This window comes from Typopeltis vanoorti, chromosome 19 (genome assembly GCF_054136105.1).
Source record: "Typopeltis vanoorti isolate ZY-2024b chromosome 19, IOZ_Tvanoo_1.0, whole genome shotgun sequence".
In the NCBI taxonomy this organism is placed as follows: Eukaryota; Metazoa; Arthropoda; class Arachnida; order Uropygi; family Thelyphonidae; genus Typopeltis; species Typopeltis vanoorti.
The window spans coordinates 101,251,027-101,268,890 of record NC_143567.1 but is presented as its reverse complement, the minus strand read 5'-3'; the positions used below and the strand labels follow the sequence as shown (position 1 = coordinate 101,268,890).

The window sequence follows — 17,864 nt, the reverse complement described above, 5'->3', positions numbered from 1 at the left end:
CTCCTCGCACCCCTCTTCACCACACTCTCACATAACTTTCAGGGATGGCCTCTGGTTTTTCTCCTCTTGCCTTCGACTCATAATCCCCTCTGGATTAATCTGATAAAATTCCGTTACCAGCTTAAATGTCTCTATCATGTCACCTCTTTTGTTGTAGGGTACTCTCCAGTAGTCAGCATTCAATCCAAAGTACATTTCTAAGGAAGTCATGGAAGTTATTCTTTCACATTCAGAATTTTGCATTTTTATTTCAGGATAAAAAATACTTAAAACACGTATACAGTTCTTGTCAAGTATTATGTATCACTCATGCAAGGTAGTGGGGGGGGGGGGACTTTCGTATCTGTTTCCAGTGTTGAGATTTTTGATGTAATTAATTTTTTTTTTTTGAAAAAATACTAAGAATTTACAAATACATTAAATTTGAGCTAATTTTTTTTATGGGCTCCATAATACAGATATTTGGCAATCTTGATCACATGTTTGCTAATCCATATTTCCTTTCAGTAAAGTATATATTTTATGAATAACTATTTACCCTATCAATTTGCCTGCAGACTATATATAAATGGTAAGTGGACTTACATATATTTAAATATCCATAGAATATCAGATTCTTGGTTTTCCAGAAATGACAATTTTAGGAATCTAAGAATAGAAGGAGACACAATGTTAAAAACTGAGTCACTTTTTGTTAGTATATAGAATACTCTTTCATTGTCATATTTAGCTCTCATAATGAGATTATTTCATTTCTATAACAATTGTTGTTTATATTAGCTGAGTGCATTTATAAGCTCATTTGACAGTGTGATGGGTAAATGTTGCTTGACAACATTCTTTTGTCTGCATCTAATGCAGTTGATTCTCACCATACCAAGCTCATGGGATAATGGGAATGGTTTGTTCTAGTAGGTAGTTTGCTATAGTGAAGTTTCTTTGATATAACATTGTACCTATGGGACTTAAGACTCTAAGCAATTTGATCCAGTAATGTCTCATTCCTAGGCTGTGCTGTCTTAGTGAAACTCAGTGATAGAGATATCCATTCCATTCCCCCCCCCCCCAGTCATTTTTTAAATCACTATCACATCAAAAAGGTTAGAAAATTTCTAATATATTTGGCATTTTTTTTTTTAACCTTCCTCTTAAACATGTGGTTATCTCACCTTCCTTTAACACATTAAGTGTAATGGACCTGCAACCAAATCTTAAACGTTAATAGTGCAGTTAAACCTATCTGTAAAGTGTGGATGCTTGTGGATTTTATGTGTCATGCAGTTGGTTTGTCAAACTTATGGGCAAAATGACTTACCTTCCCTTAGAGCTCTTATACAAGGTTTGTTTGAAAAGTTTGGTAAATTTCCAATAAGATGGCAACACAATTCGTTCATTCATGCCAGTGTCAGCACGTATCATCTTTTTCATGAGCTCTGGCAAAATTTTAGCCATGGACGACGCATAGTTCTCATTGGCAAACATTTAAAATCACCGTATTCACGTTTTCGTAAAAATGGAGAAAAACGAGTTTCGTGCAGTGATAAAACTTTTATTTAAAGAAGTAGATGGCTGTGCAGATCAAAGTCTGAGTTATATGCAGTTTGTGGAGACTCTTCACCAGCATTAAAGACTATTTATTTTTAGATAAATGAGTTTAAATGTGGTCGTAAGTCCATCAATGATGAAGCACGCTCTGGATGCCCGACTAAGGTTACTACGAAGAAAATGATTGACAAAATCCATGGTATCGTTATGGAAGACTGCCGAGTAAAGTGCATGAGATTGCTGAGATTTTAGGCATCTCAACTGAATGGGTGTATAATATCCTGCACGAAAAATTGCACATTAAAAAGCTGTGTGCGTGATTGGGTGCCGTGATTATTGACTGTCAATCAAAAACACATGCGAAAAGATGTTTTTTCAACGCAGTGTTTGGCAATGCTTAATCGCAATTTGCAGGATTTTTTGTCTCGATTCGTGACTGTAGATGAAACTTGAATCCACCACTACACACCTGAGTCCAGGCAGCAGTCAAAACAGTGGATAATTTCTGGTGAAACAGCACCGAACAAAGCAAAGACCATTTTGTCAGCTGGGAAGGTGATGGCCACTGTTTTTTGGGATTTGAAGTTATCATGATAGACTATTTGAAAAAGGGTAAGACAATAACAGGAGTTTATTATGCATCATTGTTGGACTGTTTAAAAAATGAACTGAAGAAGAAACAGGCAAGATTGGTGTGCAAAGAAAAAAGTGCTCTTTCATCAAGACCACTCACCGTCCCACACATCAGTCGTCGCAGTGGCAGAATTGCACAAATTGAGGTTTGAATTGGTTCCACATCCATCGTATTCTCTGGACTTGGCTCCATGTGACTTCTTCTTATTCCCAAACTAAAAAATTTGGCTTGGTGTCAATACTATTTTGCACAATTTGACATATCCTACTTTTTAGATAGAATGAAAAAATTGGAAACTTGCTGGAACAAATGTGTAAACCTCGATGGAGACTATGTTGAGATTCCAAACAAATGTGTTTAACTTATTTTTTTACCAAACTTTTCAAACAACCTTTATACATGTACTTCATATCCTAGATGTGATTTGAACCCAACTCTTTGCAACTAAAAGGGCATTGGCTTTACTTTGAGAATCCATTAGTTTATTTTTTTTTTAATGTTTTATGTGTTTGTGTTTTATGGCATTTTAAATTATTTTTCTTAAACATGAATCTTTTTTCAGTTGTTCAGTATCCGTGTAGGAATATAATAAAAATAATTTCATGTGTTGGCTTCTTAGAAATCTAATTAATGTTTTGTTTTAAAGTCATAATGAACTTAAAATAATAGTGTTACTTCTGATATGAATCGAAGTGAAAAAACAGAGTTAAATTAGTATCATATGCTTTAATGGCATACTTCATCAGGTATGTATTAGGAATCAATCTATTATGTGAACTGCTATAGATAGAATAGTGTATAACTTGATGGTGCATAACATATTGTTATTTCAAACATAACGTTCATTGTCGAGCTGAGCTACCCAGTGTATTGTCTATTATAACCTAGTTTCCAGCTTCTTAGGTCTTTTATGTATTGGCCATAGTTGGTTTAAAATAAGGCCTTGATTTTTGTTGCATGGTGTTGTTGGAAGGCATGTCATTTCATGTTGAATTTAACATAACTGTTAAATTCAATGTATATGGCATTCTTGTGAGTTGCCAGAGTTTATCATGCTATCAAATGTTTTTTGTTGGTAGCATGATAACCTAGGCATTTTCTCTACATCTTTAATATGTTCTTTCATGCAAATCTCTTCCGAGTGTCCCATCTTTCTGACATAACATATCCTATGTACTGAAAATTTTGCATACATGATCCCTTAAATGGTGGATTGAGGATGATGTAATATCGCTATCTTTTAAAGTCATGCTACTTTAACACAGTAGCAATTTAATCCATGGTGTTTTTTTATATAAGGTAAAGAAACTGCAACTTTATAGTCTCCATTTTCTTGTATATGTGCCAAAACATTTGATGGCCTTTATAAAATGTTATTGGTAGTCTTTAGATTATAGACATCCTTTAGTAGAGTAAGAGTATGAACTTAACATAACATTTTTGGAGGAGTGGGGGAATTGTTTATATGGGATGGATGTCTATTTGGCAAAGGTCTTCAGTTGAACATATAGGATTCACCAGTTTTTTGGTGAATGACTTTGTTGAATAGCTTTCTAGATATATGGAATAACGATATTATTATTATTTATTTATTTTTGTCGGGGAGTTGCTGGAAGTTAGCTAGTGGATGAAGTGGTCACAGTCTTGCACAAATATACTTAATCACAAAATGAGATTAGAGAAGGAAAATGTAATGTTGCAGTGGGAGCAAGAAGGGAATGATGCAAAAAACAAGAACCAAAGAACTTGAAATAAGATATGTTTTACTCCAGGATTCCAGATTCATTACATCTAATGGAAAACAGGATAAAGAAAATCAGTGGGCTAATCATTATTTATTTTTTGTACATTTGTACAGGATTTTTGTTGCTTATTACAATAAATTTATATTGCACTGATCATGTTTTTGCTGTTGATTTATCAGAGTTGTAGAGTTTAATCTCAGTGTGCAAGCTAATTTATGTTTGGCCCTACATGAAAGATTGGTTGATCAACCTATGGCATGTTAAGACAGTATGTGGGTAGTGGGTTGAGAGAGGAGAAGTTTTTTACATTTGATTTGAAGGCTGTATGTAGTATTACTTGGGAAACAGATTGGGGGGGGGGGGGGGGGAACTGTTCCACAATACAGTTGTAAGCAGGGATAGAGGAGGAGGAAAAGAAACTTGTTCTGTGTATTTGGAGTTATACTGTGGAAGGATGTTAGATGTCACATGTTCCAATGGATTTAGTACAGAATGGAAGAATCATTGATGCTATTTCATATGAGCATTTGTCATGGAAATATTTATAGAAGACATATACTGCAGAAACCAAGTGAAAGTGGGTGGAGCGAGTTGGTAAGAGATGGGTTGTTATAGGTTGATAGATCTGACTGCCTTCTTCTGTATTGAGCCAGGGAGCTCTTAGGGCTCCCACCCTGAATGTGAGAGCAGTATTTAATAGCCGGACGAATTTGTGATTTGTATAAGGTTAACAGCTATTTGAGGCAAAGTAATCCCTACCGGCTATAACAACCCATCTCTTGCCAACAAGAGTTGGTAAGAGATGGGTTGTTATAGGATGATAGATCTGACTGCCTTCTTCTGTATTGAGCCGGAGAGCTCTTAGGGCTCCCTGAATGTGAGAGCAGTATTTAATAGCTGGACGAATTTGTGATTTGTATAAGGTTAACAGCTATTTGAGGCAAAGTAATCTCTACCGGCATGCTTCCAGGCTGGTAGGGATTACTTTGGTGATATGTGCAGTGTGCATGTTTGGGTTTTAAGGCAAAACAATAGTTTTCAGCGTTCCAACCATGGGAATGATGAATAGAAATCACAAAGGCCATCCCATATGACACTTATAATGTCAGACTACTCTTGTTTGGGAGTTGCTGTATGAACATTGTTCCACTGTGGAGGAGACAAGCACTCGATTGTGGTCTGAATTATCTAGGGGACCCACTACATTTGCAGTGTACTTGGAAGAGTCACTGATGAGAAAGAGATCTGGGGTGTTTCTGGAGTGGTCAGGCTTATCCGGTAGGCATGTGAATGCTTAGGAAGTGAAGATAAAACTATTAATTGAACTTTATTTTTTACTTAACATAATAATAGAAAATAGAGAAATGGAAATCAAGTTAGAAAACCCAAATGCAACAGTTGATATTACAAATCCAGACCATTTGGCTGTTTAGAATAAAACGTGCAGTACTACAGTTGCTTTTAATATCAATCAAGCTCTGTTTTTAAATTAGTTTCTCTTTTAATTTCTTTCTTATAGTCAGTGTAAACTGAATTTTTATGGTTAAAAAAAAACTTCAGAAGAAATCATACTATCTTAGAAAATAATTCAAAATTTTAATGATAGGGCCACTGCCTTCAATTCTATTAGGGCAGCATATCTTTACCTGCCATTATATATGATACTATATCGTGTTATTGAGCTCATAGTTCTTGCCTTAGGCATAGTGGAAACAGCTAGCCTGCTGGTTGACTGAGCAAGTTGGCCACTGCCCTTCCCATAGGCAGGTTCAAATTCCACTATGGGATGGATGTTTATGATTACCTTTAGTTGTAGATAATTTTCATTTATCAGTGTGAAGTTTTTGGCCTTACTTATTTGGAGGACTGAAGTGGTGTCTAGGGGAAAAAAGGATCATGGAAGAATGTATCTGGAAAGGATCTTGGAAAAAGGTCTCTATAACAGGTTTCTGGATTTTCCAACACTTGCACAGGGTACCAGATTGTTATAGGTTTACTATGTGTAAGTTCTACTTTACTCCAGAGTATGTTACCCTGAAATAGAACCCACATTAATTCATCTATGAACTGACATATGTTGTTAAATATCTGTACAGTGAAACTTGAACTTAATTAGATCTTCTAGAGACTGATGCCAGTGCAAGTTTTGTGGTGCTCTTATTATTGGTACACAGCTGTAGTTCCTCTTGAAACACTTAGTGTTGATTACAGTTTTATGCAATTTGATATGAATTGTGTATCCAGTTCAATGTTACTAATCATATTTGCTTCTCATATAAGTGAAGCAAAAGGGACTAATGTAGTACTTAATGTTATAATAATTACAAGCTGTTTAGATAATTTTCAGAACGATAATTGATTATTGTTCTGAAAACTTAAGACTTTCAAAAATATTTGATTTCATGGCATGTATAATTTTTACGGCACTAGTAATAAATTCAAGTAGTTTAATGGTAATTTTATATTATTATTATTGTTATTTGTTAGCTTGTTCAATAGTGGTTACTTTTTTTAATATTTATTCATTTAAGGTAATTATCATCGACCTCCCAATTCTCTCAGTATGCAAACGTATGGAGCCCAGAATCAGAGCAGTTACCCTAGTCCAGGTCCTAATTACCCTGCTCATTCTTCTGTTGGACGCATGGCTAACCATCCATCATCGGGACCACAGAATTTCAGCAATCCTGGATCTGGAAACTACATGAATTCCCAATATGGAGCAAGTGGGCCCCCATCAACTGGCTATGGTATGAACAATATGATGCCTCCACCTAATCAATATCCTAAAAGTTCTATGCCTCCACCAGGTGGGGCACAAGCTGCTGCACAAGCAGCTGTAATGGCAGCAGCTAATTCAGCTAATATGCGATCTTCACCTATGTATTTACGGCAACATCTACAACAGAAGATGTATAGTAACAGCTATAGCAACATGCAACCCCAACCAGGACCAGGTTCCCTCTCCACACCTTCTGGAACTCCAAGTATGGGACCTACATCTGGAGGTACCACATCAGTTTCAACCGGTCAAGAATCATCTCCAATGCCCCCACCAGCAAGCACACCATCATCTCAGCCACTGAATATCAATCAGTCATCACCGGTTCCACCTACGGTGTCTACCCCTGGTACTCCTGGTTCCTTGGGTCCACCTTCAAGTTGTGATGGTACATCAATGACAATATCTGGTGCAGCCATGGGATTTACTCAGACTTCAGCACCATCTGTGGGTATGTTGAATGTCTGGAGACTATACAAAATTCTTGGCTTGCATAGCTTCTTAATACTGTCCGAGGAATTTTTTCAGAAAATGTGATCTTGCATATTTTCTTTTCTAAATAAATTGGTTAGTCTTTTGTATTTGCATGCATATGTGTATTGCCACCATAGTTGGCTCTCTAATCACAGGCATTTATTTTTGAAATACATTATGTATTATATATATTTTGCTTTTTTTTTTTCCTGTTATTGATATCTCAGTTTTAAATTCTTGGTGGAACTCATCTATTTATATGTGTATGTGTAGGATGATTGAAAGGAAAATTGTGAAACCATTCTTACAACTGAAAAGTTTCTAGTTATGTATGTAGAAATTAAATTGCTGACTAAGTAGAATTTATTGTGGTTGGAATTGAGATTAAGATTATAATCATGATTCTACATAATATTGGTGGATGGTTTTAACTCTTCTAAACATGAATACATATTTTTAGCTAAAAAATTGCTGATCTATCTACTTATCTATTTACATTCTGTAAGAGAATACCTTTCTTAGAAGTAATTTATGAAATAATATAGCCATCGCTATTAGATACTTCTTAAGTAACTTTTTTCCCCCAACAAACAAAAGCTGCAGGAATACAATCAAGTGTAGCTGACATAAAATAATGAATAACAGAAAAGGTCAAGGCTCACTACTGCTAGTTGAAGTACTGAAACGGTTTTCTGAAACAGCAGCTTTTACAGTAAAAAAAGTGGTTGATTACAACTCTATTTATTACAAAAGGTGTCCATTTTAAAGATACCTCCATTCTTGTGCAATATCTGATGCAGTTATTTGATTTTGAAGTGCCATGGTGTCCTATCACTCCATGTTATTTTACTGCTTTGTTATAAGCAAATACATACATCATATGATTTTAGTTCTATTGAATAGAATATACAGAAAATGAAAACAAACTCTGATTGAGAGTTACTTGCTAAAAATACTTAAATAACTAACCATTTAACCTTTAAAATGAATGTTTTTTTTTTATTCTACATTAGCTGAAGAATCTTTCCTTCAGTTAAGAAGAAAAGAGGTTAAATATTAGAGAAGAAAAGATTCTTAAATTAAATTGCTTGGCATTCTCTCACCATATAACTAAGCCTTTAATGTTTAACAGTATTTCATAATTCTTTGAATTGTTTATCCCAGATAATTTGTCTTAGAAGGATCTTCATATTTATAGCTTGAAATCAGAACTGGGTTGCTTTCAGTGTCTTGCAAAACTCCTCATTCATTAAAGGCTCAGAAATTCCAAATAACTATTGTCTATTTCTAATTAAAAATATTTAGTTGATGACCAAAAAATAATTACAGTTCTGTGTGGCAAAAATTGTGCATATTGTTCTTTAACTGCAGTGAGATATTTGGCATTTCTTAGAGATATTGTCAGTTTTGACAAAGAATAGTATTTGGATATAAGGTAATATCCATGTTGGATATTAACTTACTCAATTTGGAAGTTAATGAGGTAATCTGCTGTTAAAACATAATGACTTATAGGTCTTCAGCAGAAATATATTCATATGAAATCATGTAAATCTGTCTTAGAAGACGAGCAAAACTCAGTTTCTGGAATACTTTCTCATATAAATTATACTGTGATAGACACTCTCTTCACATTATGAAATATTTCAATGTTGCTTTTTCAGTTTCATAAGTTTGAGCCCATGATCTGTTCTAAGGAATATTGAACTTGCAGTAAAAATGTCTGTTATTTTTATTTACAGTATAATTCATGATTCCTAGTTTGCCATAATCAGTGTGCTGTAAATATCTTCAGTTTTTTTTTTTTTTTTTGGGAGGGTGAGGGGAGTGGTCAAGTCACCATTTTTGCTCAAGCAAAGCTTTCGCTCTTTGTTACTGATGTGGAATGTTTTTAGTTCTTTACCATAAAACAATTTTATAATGCAGTTATTTACATCATTTAACTATAATTCAGATATTGTACATGGTCGAAGCATAACAATTGGTGTATATTACCTAGATTTTTAATTTTGTTTTTGAAATAGTATCATAGTGATTTATATCCAATTTCCACCACAATAAATCCTCAATAGTTCTATAGTTTGCATGTTAATTCCTACTCACATAAACAGTTGACATCCTTCAGCTGTGAACAAAATTTTAGGTCAGCCACTTTTTTCACAATCATCAGAGGTATAACACAATTAAACTAGATGTACCAATGTGTCCAGTAGGTTCTGTGAGATGATCTTTTTGCCTACTTTCTTTATCTTTTCTCTGTTTGACTTTTTGGTTTGGACTATAGATTTTTTGTTCTTTTATGTTTTATAAACAACTCTCAGGATTGTTCTTCTATTTCATGTTTTCTGCTTTAATATGGTTGATTTCAAAAGATATATATGCTACCATACTTTAATATATTTGAATTTAAAAAAAAAAAAAAAAAAAAAAACATCTTGTTGAATATTCAGATATAATTAATTGTGCATATAAAAGAAAAAAAATAAGGGAAATTATTTTTTTTCTAAATTCCAGTAATGTGTTGCATTCAAAGCACTTTTGTTTCCAAGTTTTATTTTGATACATAGATATAACAAGAGGTCAGTCTGATCATTCTGACAGAACGTAATGCAAAGAAGTGGCACAGAGAAATAACAAGATGTGCTTAGACATTTTTGTTTGAAGTTTATGCTTTCTGCAGGTTTGCCAGCAAAGGCAACAGCTTTTGTGTATATCATAATAGCTGGAAAACAAGTCAGAAAAAAGAGAATTTATTATTAATTTTGCAAAGATATTTTGTCAAGGTTTATCGATATTGGAACAAGTTCTATGGATATAAGTTAGAGATTGACATGTGATAATGATCTTGGTGGGAATTGTGTTAATATGTCTTTAATGTTCTTATCACTTCTGTGTTCATTGGTATTTTCATGCAGCTGTATAGCTTCTGGCTATACAGATATTGTTGTGTGTGAAATGGGGAATTGATATTACTTAGTACAGTATTTTGCCACCGATTTTCCCCTTCCCCCACCTTTAATGAAGTAATACATAAAAAAATCTGTTAATAGTATTAACAGATCTATTACTGGATTAGTTGCTCTCCGTAAAAAGAATATAGTAACATGCTTTTAAATTATGGTTGATGGAAAGAAGGGAGGATAGATACATGTTTGTTTGTGCTTTTAAATTAAATATAATGGATCAGTTTTCTTTATGGTTGAATGCAGTGTTCAGTATGAATGGATTTAATGATTCTCATATTTTTAATATAGCAATCCTGCCAGTGAAATGTGAAAATGTACATTATGTATTATCCTAGTGCTGTGGGCAGGTGAAGAGAGGTGGGGAGATGGCAGAAAATTTGACATTTACTGTGTGAAAAATACATTTGCTTAGATGCAAAACATGAATGTCAGGACTGGAAGCCATTCTTTGGACACTCCATCATTGGTAAAAAAAGATTTTTTTTTTTTTTTTTTTTTTTCAGGTTCTAATCTGAGGGTGCTTAAGAGTCAAAGTTGTATAACTGAGAGGAGACCTCCACATTGCCTTTAAAGGAATGCGGAGAACCGGCCAGGTCTTCTGACCTAATGTCCAATTCTCACCTTCTCGTGGTGCACCCCATTGGGTATCTACCTGGATACTGAACGAACGAGGATGGACTGGCAATTTGGGATTTAACCGACCAAATTGTATTCTTATTGGCTTAAACCAATATACAAAATGATGGTACAACATGACAAAATTTCATGCCGGCTGGGGCGTTGCCCGGTTAAACAAGCCCCCGCCCCCCTGTTGTTTTAGCCAGGGAACCAGGGCGAACAGCAGAAACTCAGCTACTGGAACAAATCTGAAAGCACACCCTAACACAATATCACCAGAGTTAAAAATCGGTACTATCAACATAAGAAGCATGAATGGCAAAGCAATGGAGCTAGCTGAGGAATTAGATAAGTACCATATCGACATAATAGGGGTGACTGAAACAAAACAGACAAAAACTGGTGAGATCTTTCTGAGCAATAAATACAAAATGTTATATTCAGGCAATGACAATCAAGGAAAAGGAGTAGCAGCCATAGTATTCGACACAAAATATGAAGCGAATCTTCTTGAATGGCAGGCAGTGATCACTAAAAATAGTGATCACTATTTAGTGATGTGGGCAAATATCAGAATGCGGAATTGGACAATGAGACTTATTTGTGCCTATGGTCCCATAGAAAGTTCTACTAAGCTAGAAGTGGAGCTAGAAAGCAACTGACACAATGATAAAGGAAATGTTGGTCCTTGTTGGGGATCTAAATAGCAGAGTAGGAAATGATTGTCAGACATACAAAAATATTTTGGAAAAATTTGGAGAAAAGTAGCAAAGCTAATAATAATGGCAAATACCTGTTGGATTTCTGCTCAGGACATGGACTGGTTATTACTAACAGCATGTTCCAACATAAAAATGTGCCAATTTCTCATGGAGAGAAGAGGCAAGGAATAAGAAAAGTCTCATTGACTATGTTATTGTTGATAGTGATGTTTTCTCCCTAGTGCAGGACACCAGAGTGTACAGAGGATTTGAAATTGGAAGTGATCACTATTTACTCGAGCAGGATAAAATTGAATTTCATATTGAAAAGAATAACATGTAAGAAAGTTTTAAAGCGAATAAAAGTTGAGCAGCTCTCAGATGTGAACTGTATACTAAAATACTCAAAGATTATTGAAAAAAAAAATGAAAGAGTTTGAGAACAGGAACCAAACCTTGGAGATTCAGTGGCAAGCCTTGAAGAAAACCCTGATTGATTCAGCCAGAGAGGCATGTGGTGAGGTTGTCTGCAAGGATAGAAAAATCAGAACTCCATGGTGGACACAGGAAGTTAAAGAGGCAGTGAAATAAAAGAAGAAAGCATATCAAAAGTTCCTGTCAAATAAGTCAGCTTGTGCTCTTAGAGAATACAGAGACAAATGTAAGAAAGCTAAACACTGTGTAAAACTAGCTAAACAAAAGTCATGGGAGGAGTTTGGCAAGAACATATAAAATAAATATCAAGAAGGTGGTAAGATATTCTGGAGGTTGTTGAAGAAGCTTAGAAATGGAGGAAAGAATGCTGTAAAAGGAGTTAGAGATGATAATGGTGACATGAAACAGGAGAAAAAGATATCCTTGAATTGTGAAGTAATTATTTCGAAAAATTGCTAACTGAAACAAGCAGTGATAGCAGAGTGGTAAAAAACATTCAATAGGCATACAGTCAGGAATACATATCCATACTTGAAGTAGAAAAAGCCATCAAAGGCTTGAAATGTGGAAAGGCAGCAGGAGTAGATGATATTCAACCAGAAATGCTGAAGTATGGTGGTATAAAAGTCTTACAGAGGCTGCACTGCATAGTTCAGAAGGCGTGGACAGAGGGACGAATTCCCGATGATTGGAGTAGAGCTCTCATAGTACCCATATATAAAATGGGAAATAAATCTGAATGTGAGAATTTCAGAAGTATTTCCCTACTGAATGTTTCTGGCAAGAGTTATGCCAGTATACTTGAGAAACAGTTGAGAAGAATTGTGGAAGAATAGCTTGTGAAGATAGAGGCTGTCAGGATCAGATATTCACTTTATGACAAATAGTTGAGAAAGCATGGGAATATACCAAAGATCTGTATTTAAGTTATGTCGATCTGGAAAAGGCATATGACAAGGTGCCAAGAGAGAAGCTATTCAATACGCTACACTTATATGGTGTCAATGGGGCATTATATCAAACAATACTTAGTCTTTATTTGAGTTGCAAGTCAGCAGTTACAATTGGAGGGAGTACAGGAAGATTGTTTAATGTTAAATTTGGTGTGAGACAAGGATGCACATTATCCCCTCTGTTATTCATTATCTATATGGATCATATTATGAAGGAGAATGGCTTTAAACATGATATCAGAATTGGAGATGTTAATGTATGCTCTTTGCTTTATGCGGACTATGTTATACTTCTAAATAAATCCCCTACAAATTTGCAAGATTCCCTGACCAAATTGAATAACTGTTGTGATAGATATGGTATGAAGGTCAGCAATACAAAGACAATGAAAATAGGTAGAATCATTGAAAATATCAACTGTGTTGTGAATGGAGAACCTGTGGAATAAGTCAAACATTTCAGTTACTTAGGCACGATTTTTAGTGAAGGTGGTAAATTAAATATGGAAATAGACAACAGAATCAAGAAAGCTGGTATGGTAGGAAGTCGATTGAATAAATGTATATGGAATAAGAGAGAAATTAGTCAGAATACTAAATTAGGTGTATGCAAGACAGTGTTCAAACCAGTTTTAACTTATGGATCTGAGAGCTGGGTCAGAAGTAAAACACTTGGCCAAAGACTGGAGACCGCAGATATGAGAGTCCTGAGAACGATTAGAGGCATGAACAGATGGCATTAATGGCAATATCATTAAAAACGAGGATATTAGGAAAGAACTTGACATTGTCAGCATCCAGGAATGCATTAGCAGAGCTAATCTCAAGTGGTATGGTCACTTAAACTGAATGGGCTAGGAAAGATTAGCAAAACAAGTGTTTTCTGCCGGGTTGGCAGGAAAATGACCCAGAGGAAGACCAAGATATAGTTGGATTGATATGGTACAAAGTACCTTAGACGATAGAAATATAAGATTGGATAATATTGGAGTTTTGTCAAGTAACATACTGATTTGGAGGAAAATTGTAGATAGGAAGTTAGTAATGATGTAAATTTTTCATGTAGTACTATTATATCCTGTACACCCCTTGAGGGTACATGTCAGGAATTTGATGATGATGGTTCTAATCTGGACTGTAAATAAATGGTGGGATTATCGTAATGGTTTTTGATGAGAGTAGTTCTAGTACAGATGATATTTCTGCTGGGAATAGAAATGTAATATTACACTGGTTTACCAATTGCCACTAGAGACTTGATTTTGATAATCCTGCTTCACCTAAGCCTTAAGACATATCTGAATTTTTCAGATTTTACTGTACATGCAGGATACATGGAAAGAAAAGATATGCAAACATCTAGATGAGATTGCAATGGGTTTCCTACTTTAGCAGATTTCTGTATAGAACACTTAATTATTAAAATGCTCAGCATAGCTACATATAGAACAGTTGCAGAGACATATTAAATCCACTTTTAGTATATTGAAACAGTGAGTGTCTTAAAGCTGACTTCACAGTTGAAAAGGAATTGAATTACTGCATACCTTTCTTAGATATATTAGTCATACATCCTTCAAATGGTTCATTATCCTTCTCTGTTTATAAGAAACCAACACATTTCACATTGGGTGATGGTGTTTATTGGAGACACGAAGCAGCAGTTTAGTAATGGTCTCCAGAGCATCATTTCCAGATTATCTTACCTTGAGCCCAGTGTTGTAGAAACGTATGTTAGGTTTAGTGCCTTTTTTTTTTGTGTGTGTGTGTGTGTGTGGGATTCACATAAACACAGACAAACTCCATTGTCCAGTAGTGCCTTACGTCTCTAACTCAGCTAGCAGTGAACTGAAAGGAAAATGTAACACTTTCTTGAAGAACATGAATACATTTGCTTCCATTATGGCAATTCAGGACTGGAAGCCACTCTTTGGACACCCCATCATACAGGATGAGATGGAGGAAAACCATAGTGCTAAGAGAAAGAAGGTATAAGTGTGAGTGTTTTTGTAGTTAGTAGTGAAGCATTTCCAATGCCTCAGCATGTATTTTTGCATTAATTTACCAAAAAAAAAAAAAAAGATGCATAATATGCAGTTTATGTGGAATGAAAAACTCAGGTTTTTATTCATCCCACATAAGTAAATTGGCCAGGAATACACATAATTTACAGACAAAATTACATTATGACCACTAGCATTATAATAGTTTTATAAGATGGTACCTATCTGTGTATATTGATCTCACGGTCATTGTCATCATATGTTTAATAAATACATTCCAATTTCGAAATGTTTCCACTAGTTCTACTTTAAAAGTTTTAAAAGCTTTTACTACTAGTAGTAGTGCCTGAGCAGAAGTAAGATAGAGTATGTGTGTGGTAGAGTGGTTGGAGCCAGAAGACAGATCTGGAAGTGGAAAGAAATGCCATCAGGAAGGTTAGGGACTTTAGATACTTAGGTTGAACAGTGAAGAGGTTGGAGAGGCTGGGAAGGAAGTTGGATGCAGAATACAAGCTTGATGAACTGGAGAGAGAGAGATGCTGTGTAAAAGGCAACGTCTACAGAACAGTAGTGAGATCAGCTATGACGTATGCTATGGAAACTATGGCCCTAAGGAAAAATAACATTAGCAGGAATGAGGTAGTGGAGATGAGAATGCTTAGGTGGATGTACTGTGTGATCAGAAAGGATCATCTGAGAAATGACTATGTAAGGGAAATGGTGAAAGTTACAAACTTAGGAGCAAAGATATAGAAGGCAAGGTTGAGATGGTTTGGTCATGTGATGAGGAGGGAGGATGAGTATATGGGAAGAAAGGTCATGCAGATGGCAGTGCAGGGGAGGAGGAAGTGTGGGCAGCCAAAAAGATGGAGGGAGCTGGTGGAGGAGGACTTGAGGATGAAGAACTTGGATGTGGTTACAACCCAAGACAGGAGGATACGGAGGAGACTCACTGAAAACAGCGACCTTACTTAAGTGGGATAATCTGCAGAAGTAGTAGTACCTGTGCATTGTGACAAAAATTTATGCTCTGAAGACACTTTTGAAATCTGGTAATATGTTAGCTGCTTAATCAACTTTTCTTATTTATTTTGTTATGTTTAATACCACTAACTTAAGATGAAAAACACACACACACACACAGTGGTCAAGTGAGGAATAACAGCCAGAGAGGAAGTACAGCTTTGTTTGGATGCAGCAGCTTATATAACCTCTTTATTCTTCCCTCTCCCTTTACACAAAATTCTTTACCTATGTATATCTGATTTCTTGGAATGCTGAAGCTTGAGTGGATTACAAATGAATCAGTGAAGGAATAGCATTTGCAAATGATACATTGTAGATTGTAATTTTTGGAAATACTGAAGATGTGCTCATCTGATGCAGGAGGATAACAATGAAATGTATGTTGACTTTAATTGTACTTGAAATTAGATTTTACATGGTTGATGACTAGTTGTTGTTAATATTTTTACGGAAAAGCAAAGATATTCAGAAGTTCAGTTTAGAAGGAAATATCTATAGACTGAAGTCATACAGAACAGAAGCACTTCCTCTTTGGGATAGTGAAGGAAGATATCAAGAAGAAAGAGAAGTTACTCAATCAGATTAATAAGATGTAATTATATAACAGCAATTGTTTTGTAATTACACCTCCACTCATAGGAGTGATTACATATTAATGTTAAGAATTCTTACAAATAGTGTGAGGAGTGCTATTTGTGTGGAGGATCTGGGCAGTATTTTCAAACTGGTGTCCTGAGTCTGACTTTCTGGTTGGCTGAGTTAGTAGTTAATCCTGCAGTGTGGCCATTGATGCTTGATTGTTTTTAGGTGGAAGATGAATTTCTTAGCCCACCACTCCATTTATGGGAGTGGAGGCCTGAAGTTCCATGCAGAAGTTCCATGTTTGGTCTCAAGAACAGTTTCTGGACTGTGTAAAGGAAAAAAAATGATAATAATAAAAAAAAACATCAAACCAATAAAATAGAAAAAAAAATCCTTAGCCCACCCACAGTACATTTGTACTGTGGGTGGGCTAAGGTTTACAAATAGACCTTTTATGGGTAGGAGCTACATAAAAAAAAATAAAAAAAAAAAATAAAAAAAAAAAAAAATATATATATATATATATATATATATAATGATGAATTATACTTGTACTGTTTGGAATGTCCTCAACTGTTTACCATGCATTCACCTCTCACTACAACACACATTATAGTAAATTCACTCACTAACAAACTTTGAGAAAGTTTCAGGTAAAACACCAATAGCATCAATTCTGTGATAATAGAAATTCACTATGAGCAACATAGCATTCCTTTTTTTTTTTTTTTTTTGTCTCTTCATTATAGTGAGAGTTGACTGTAAATATTTGGACAATGAAATTTCTGATTAAAATGCTAACATGATTTTCAAAGGTGGAAAGGTAAAACACTTAGAATTGTCATTCTAAACTTTTGAATTTGACTCCTGTGCTGTATCCTAATTGGATTTCAGTAATGGTATTGAATGACGTATCATAGCATAATTTGTTAGTTATTCATTACACCAGTGTCCACACACAGAAAAAAAAAATAAGAAGAATAAGAATGTTTTTTACATTCCATTTAATTCCACCAGTGAACATGTTTTACAACTGTTCACATGTGGGATTCCTGTTATAAAAAAAATGCTCGCATGACAAGCATATATGTAGATATTGTTTAAAGATCAATAGATTTTGGAAAAAAATTAAGGAATTTTATTTAGAATGCATTTCTTTGTTTAGTTTGTTATGGTTTTATATTGGATGATAGTTTTATTATCTTTCTGTTTTTGGTAGTTGCAAATTATTTTACACATTGAATTCTTTTTCCATTGAGATTTTTATTGTTGAAATTTATTAAATGCTAAAATTAAAGATATAGAATTTTTGGGAGGGTGGAAGCTAATTACATGAAATGCATGTACTCACACAAGATGATGAAATGATTGCAAATAATCATTAATATTTTTTAAAAGAA

The 17,864-nt window shown here is 34.8% G+C and overlaps 1 protein-coding gene across 5 annotated transcripts in view; it reads left to right on the top strand.

Moving 5' to 3' along the window:
* The window catches only part of osa (trithorax group protein osa), a 561,898-nt gene that overhangs the window by 378,187 nt on the left and 165,847 nt on the right, over positions 1–17,864 (top strand). For 3 of the 5 annotated variants that reach the window (XM_090409349.1, XM_090409348.1, XM_090409352.1), the window contains one exon: positions 6,456–7,157. The exons of 1 other annotated variant lie outside the window; for it this stretch is intronic. In XM_090409349.1, the coding sequence (XP_090265475.1) occupies positions 6,456–7,157 (702 nt within the window). The remainder of the gene's footprint in view (positions 1–6,455; positions 7,158–17,864) is intronic. One more of the 5 variants, XM_090409350.1, reaches the window with a different exon arrangement.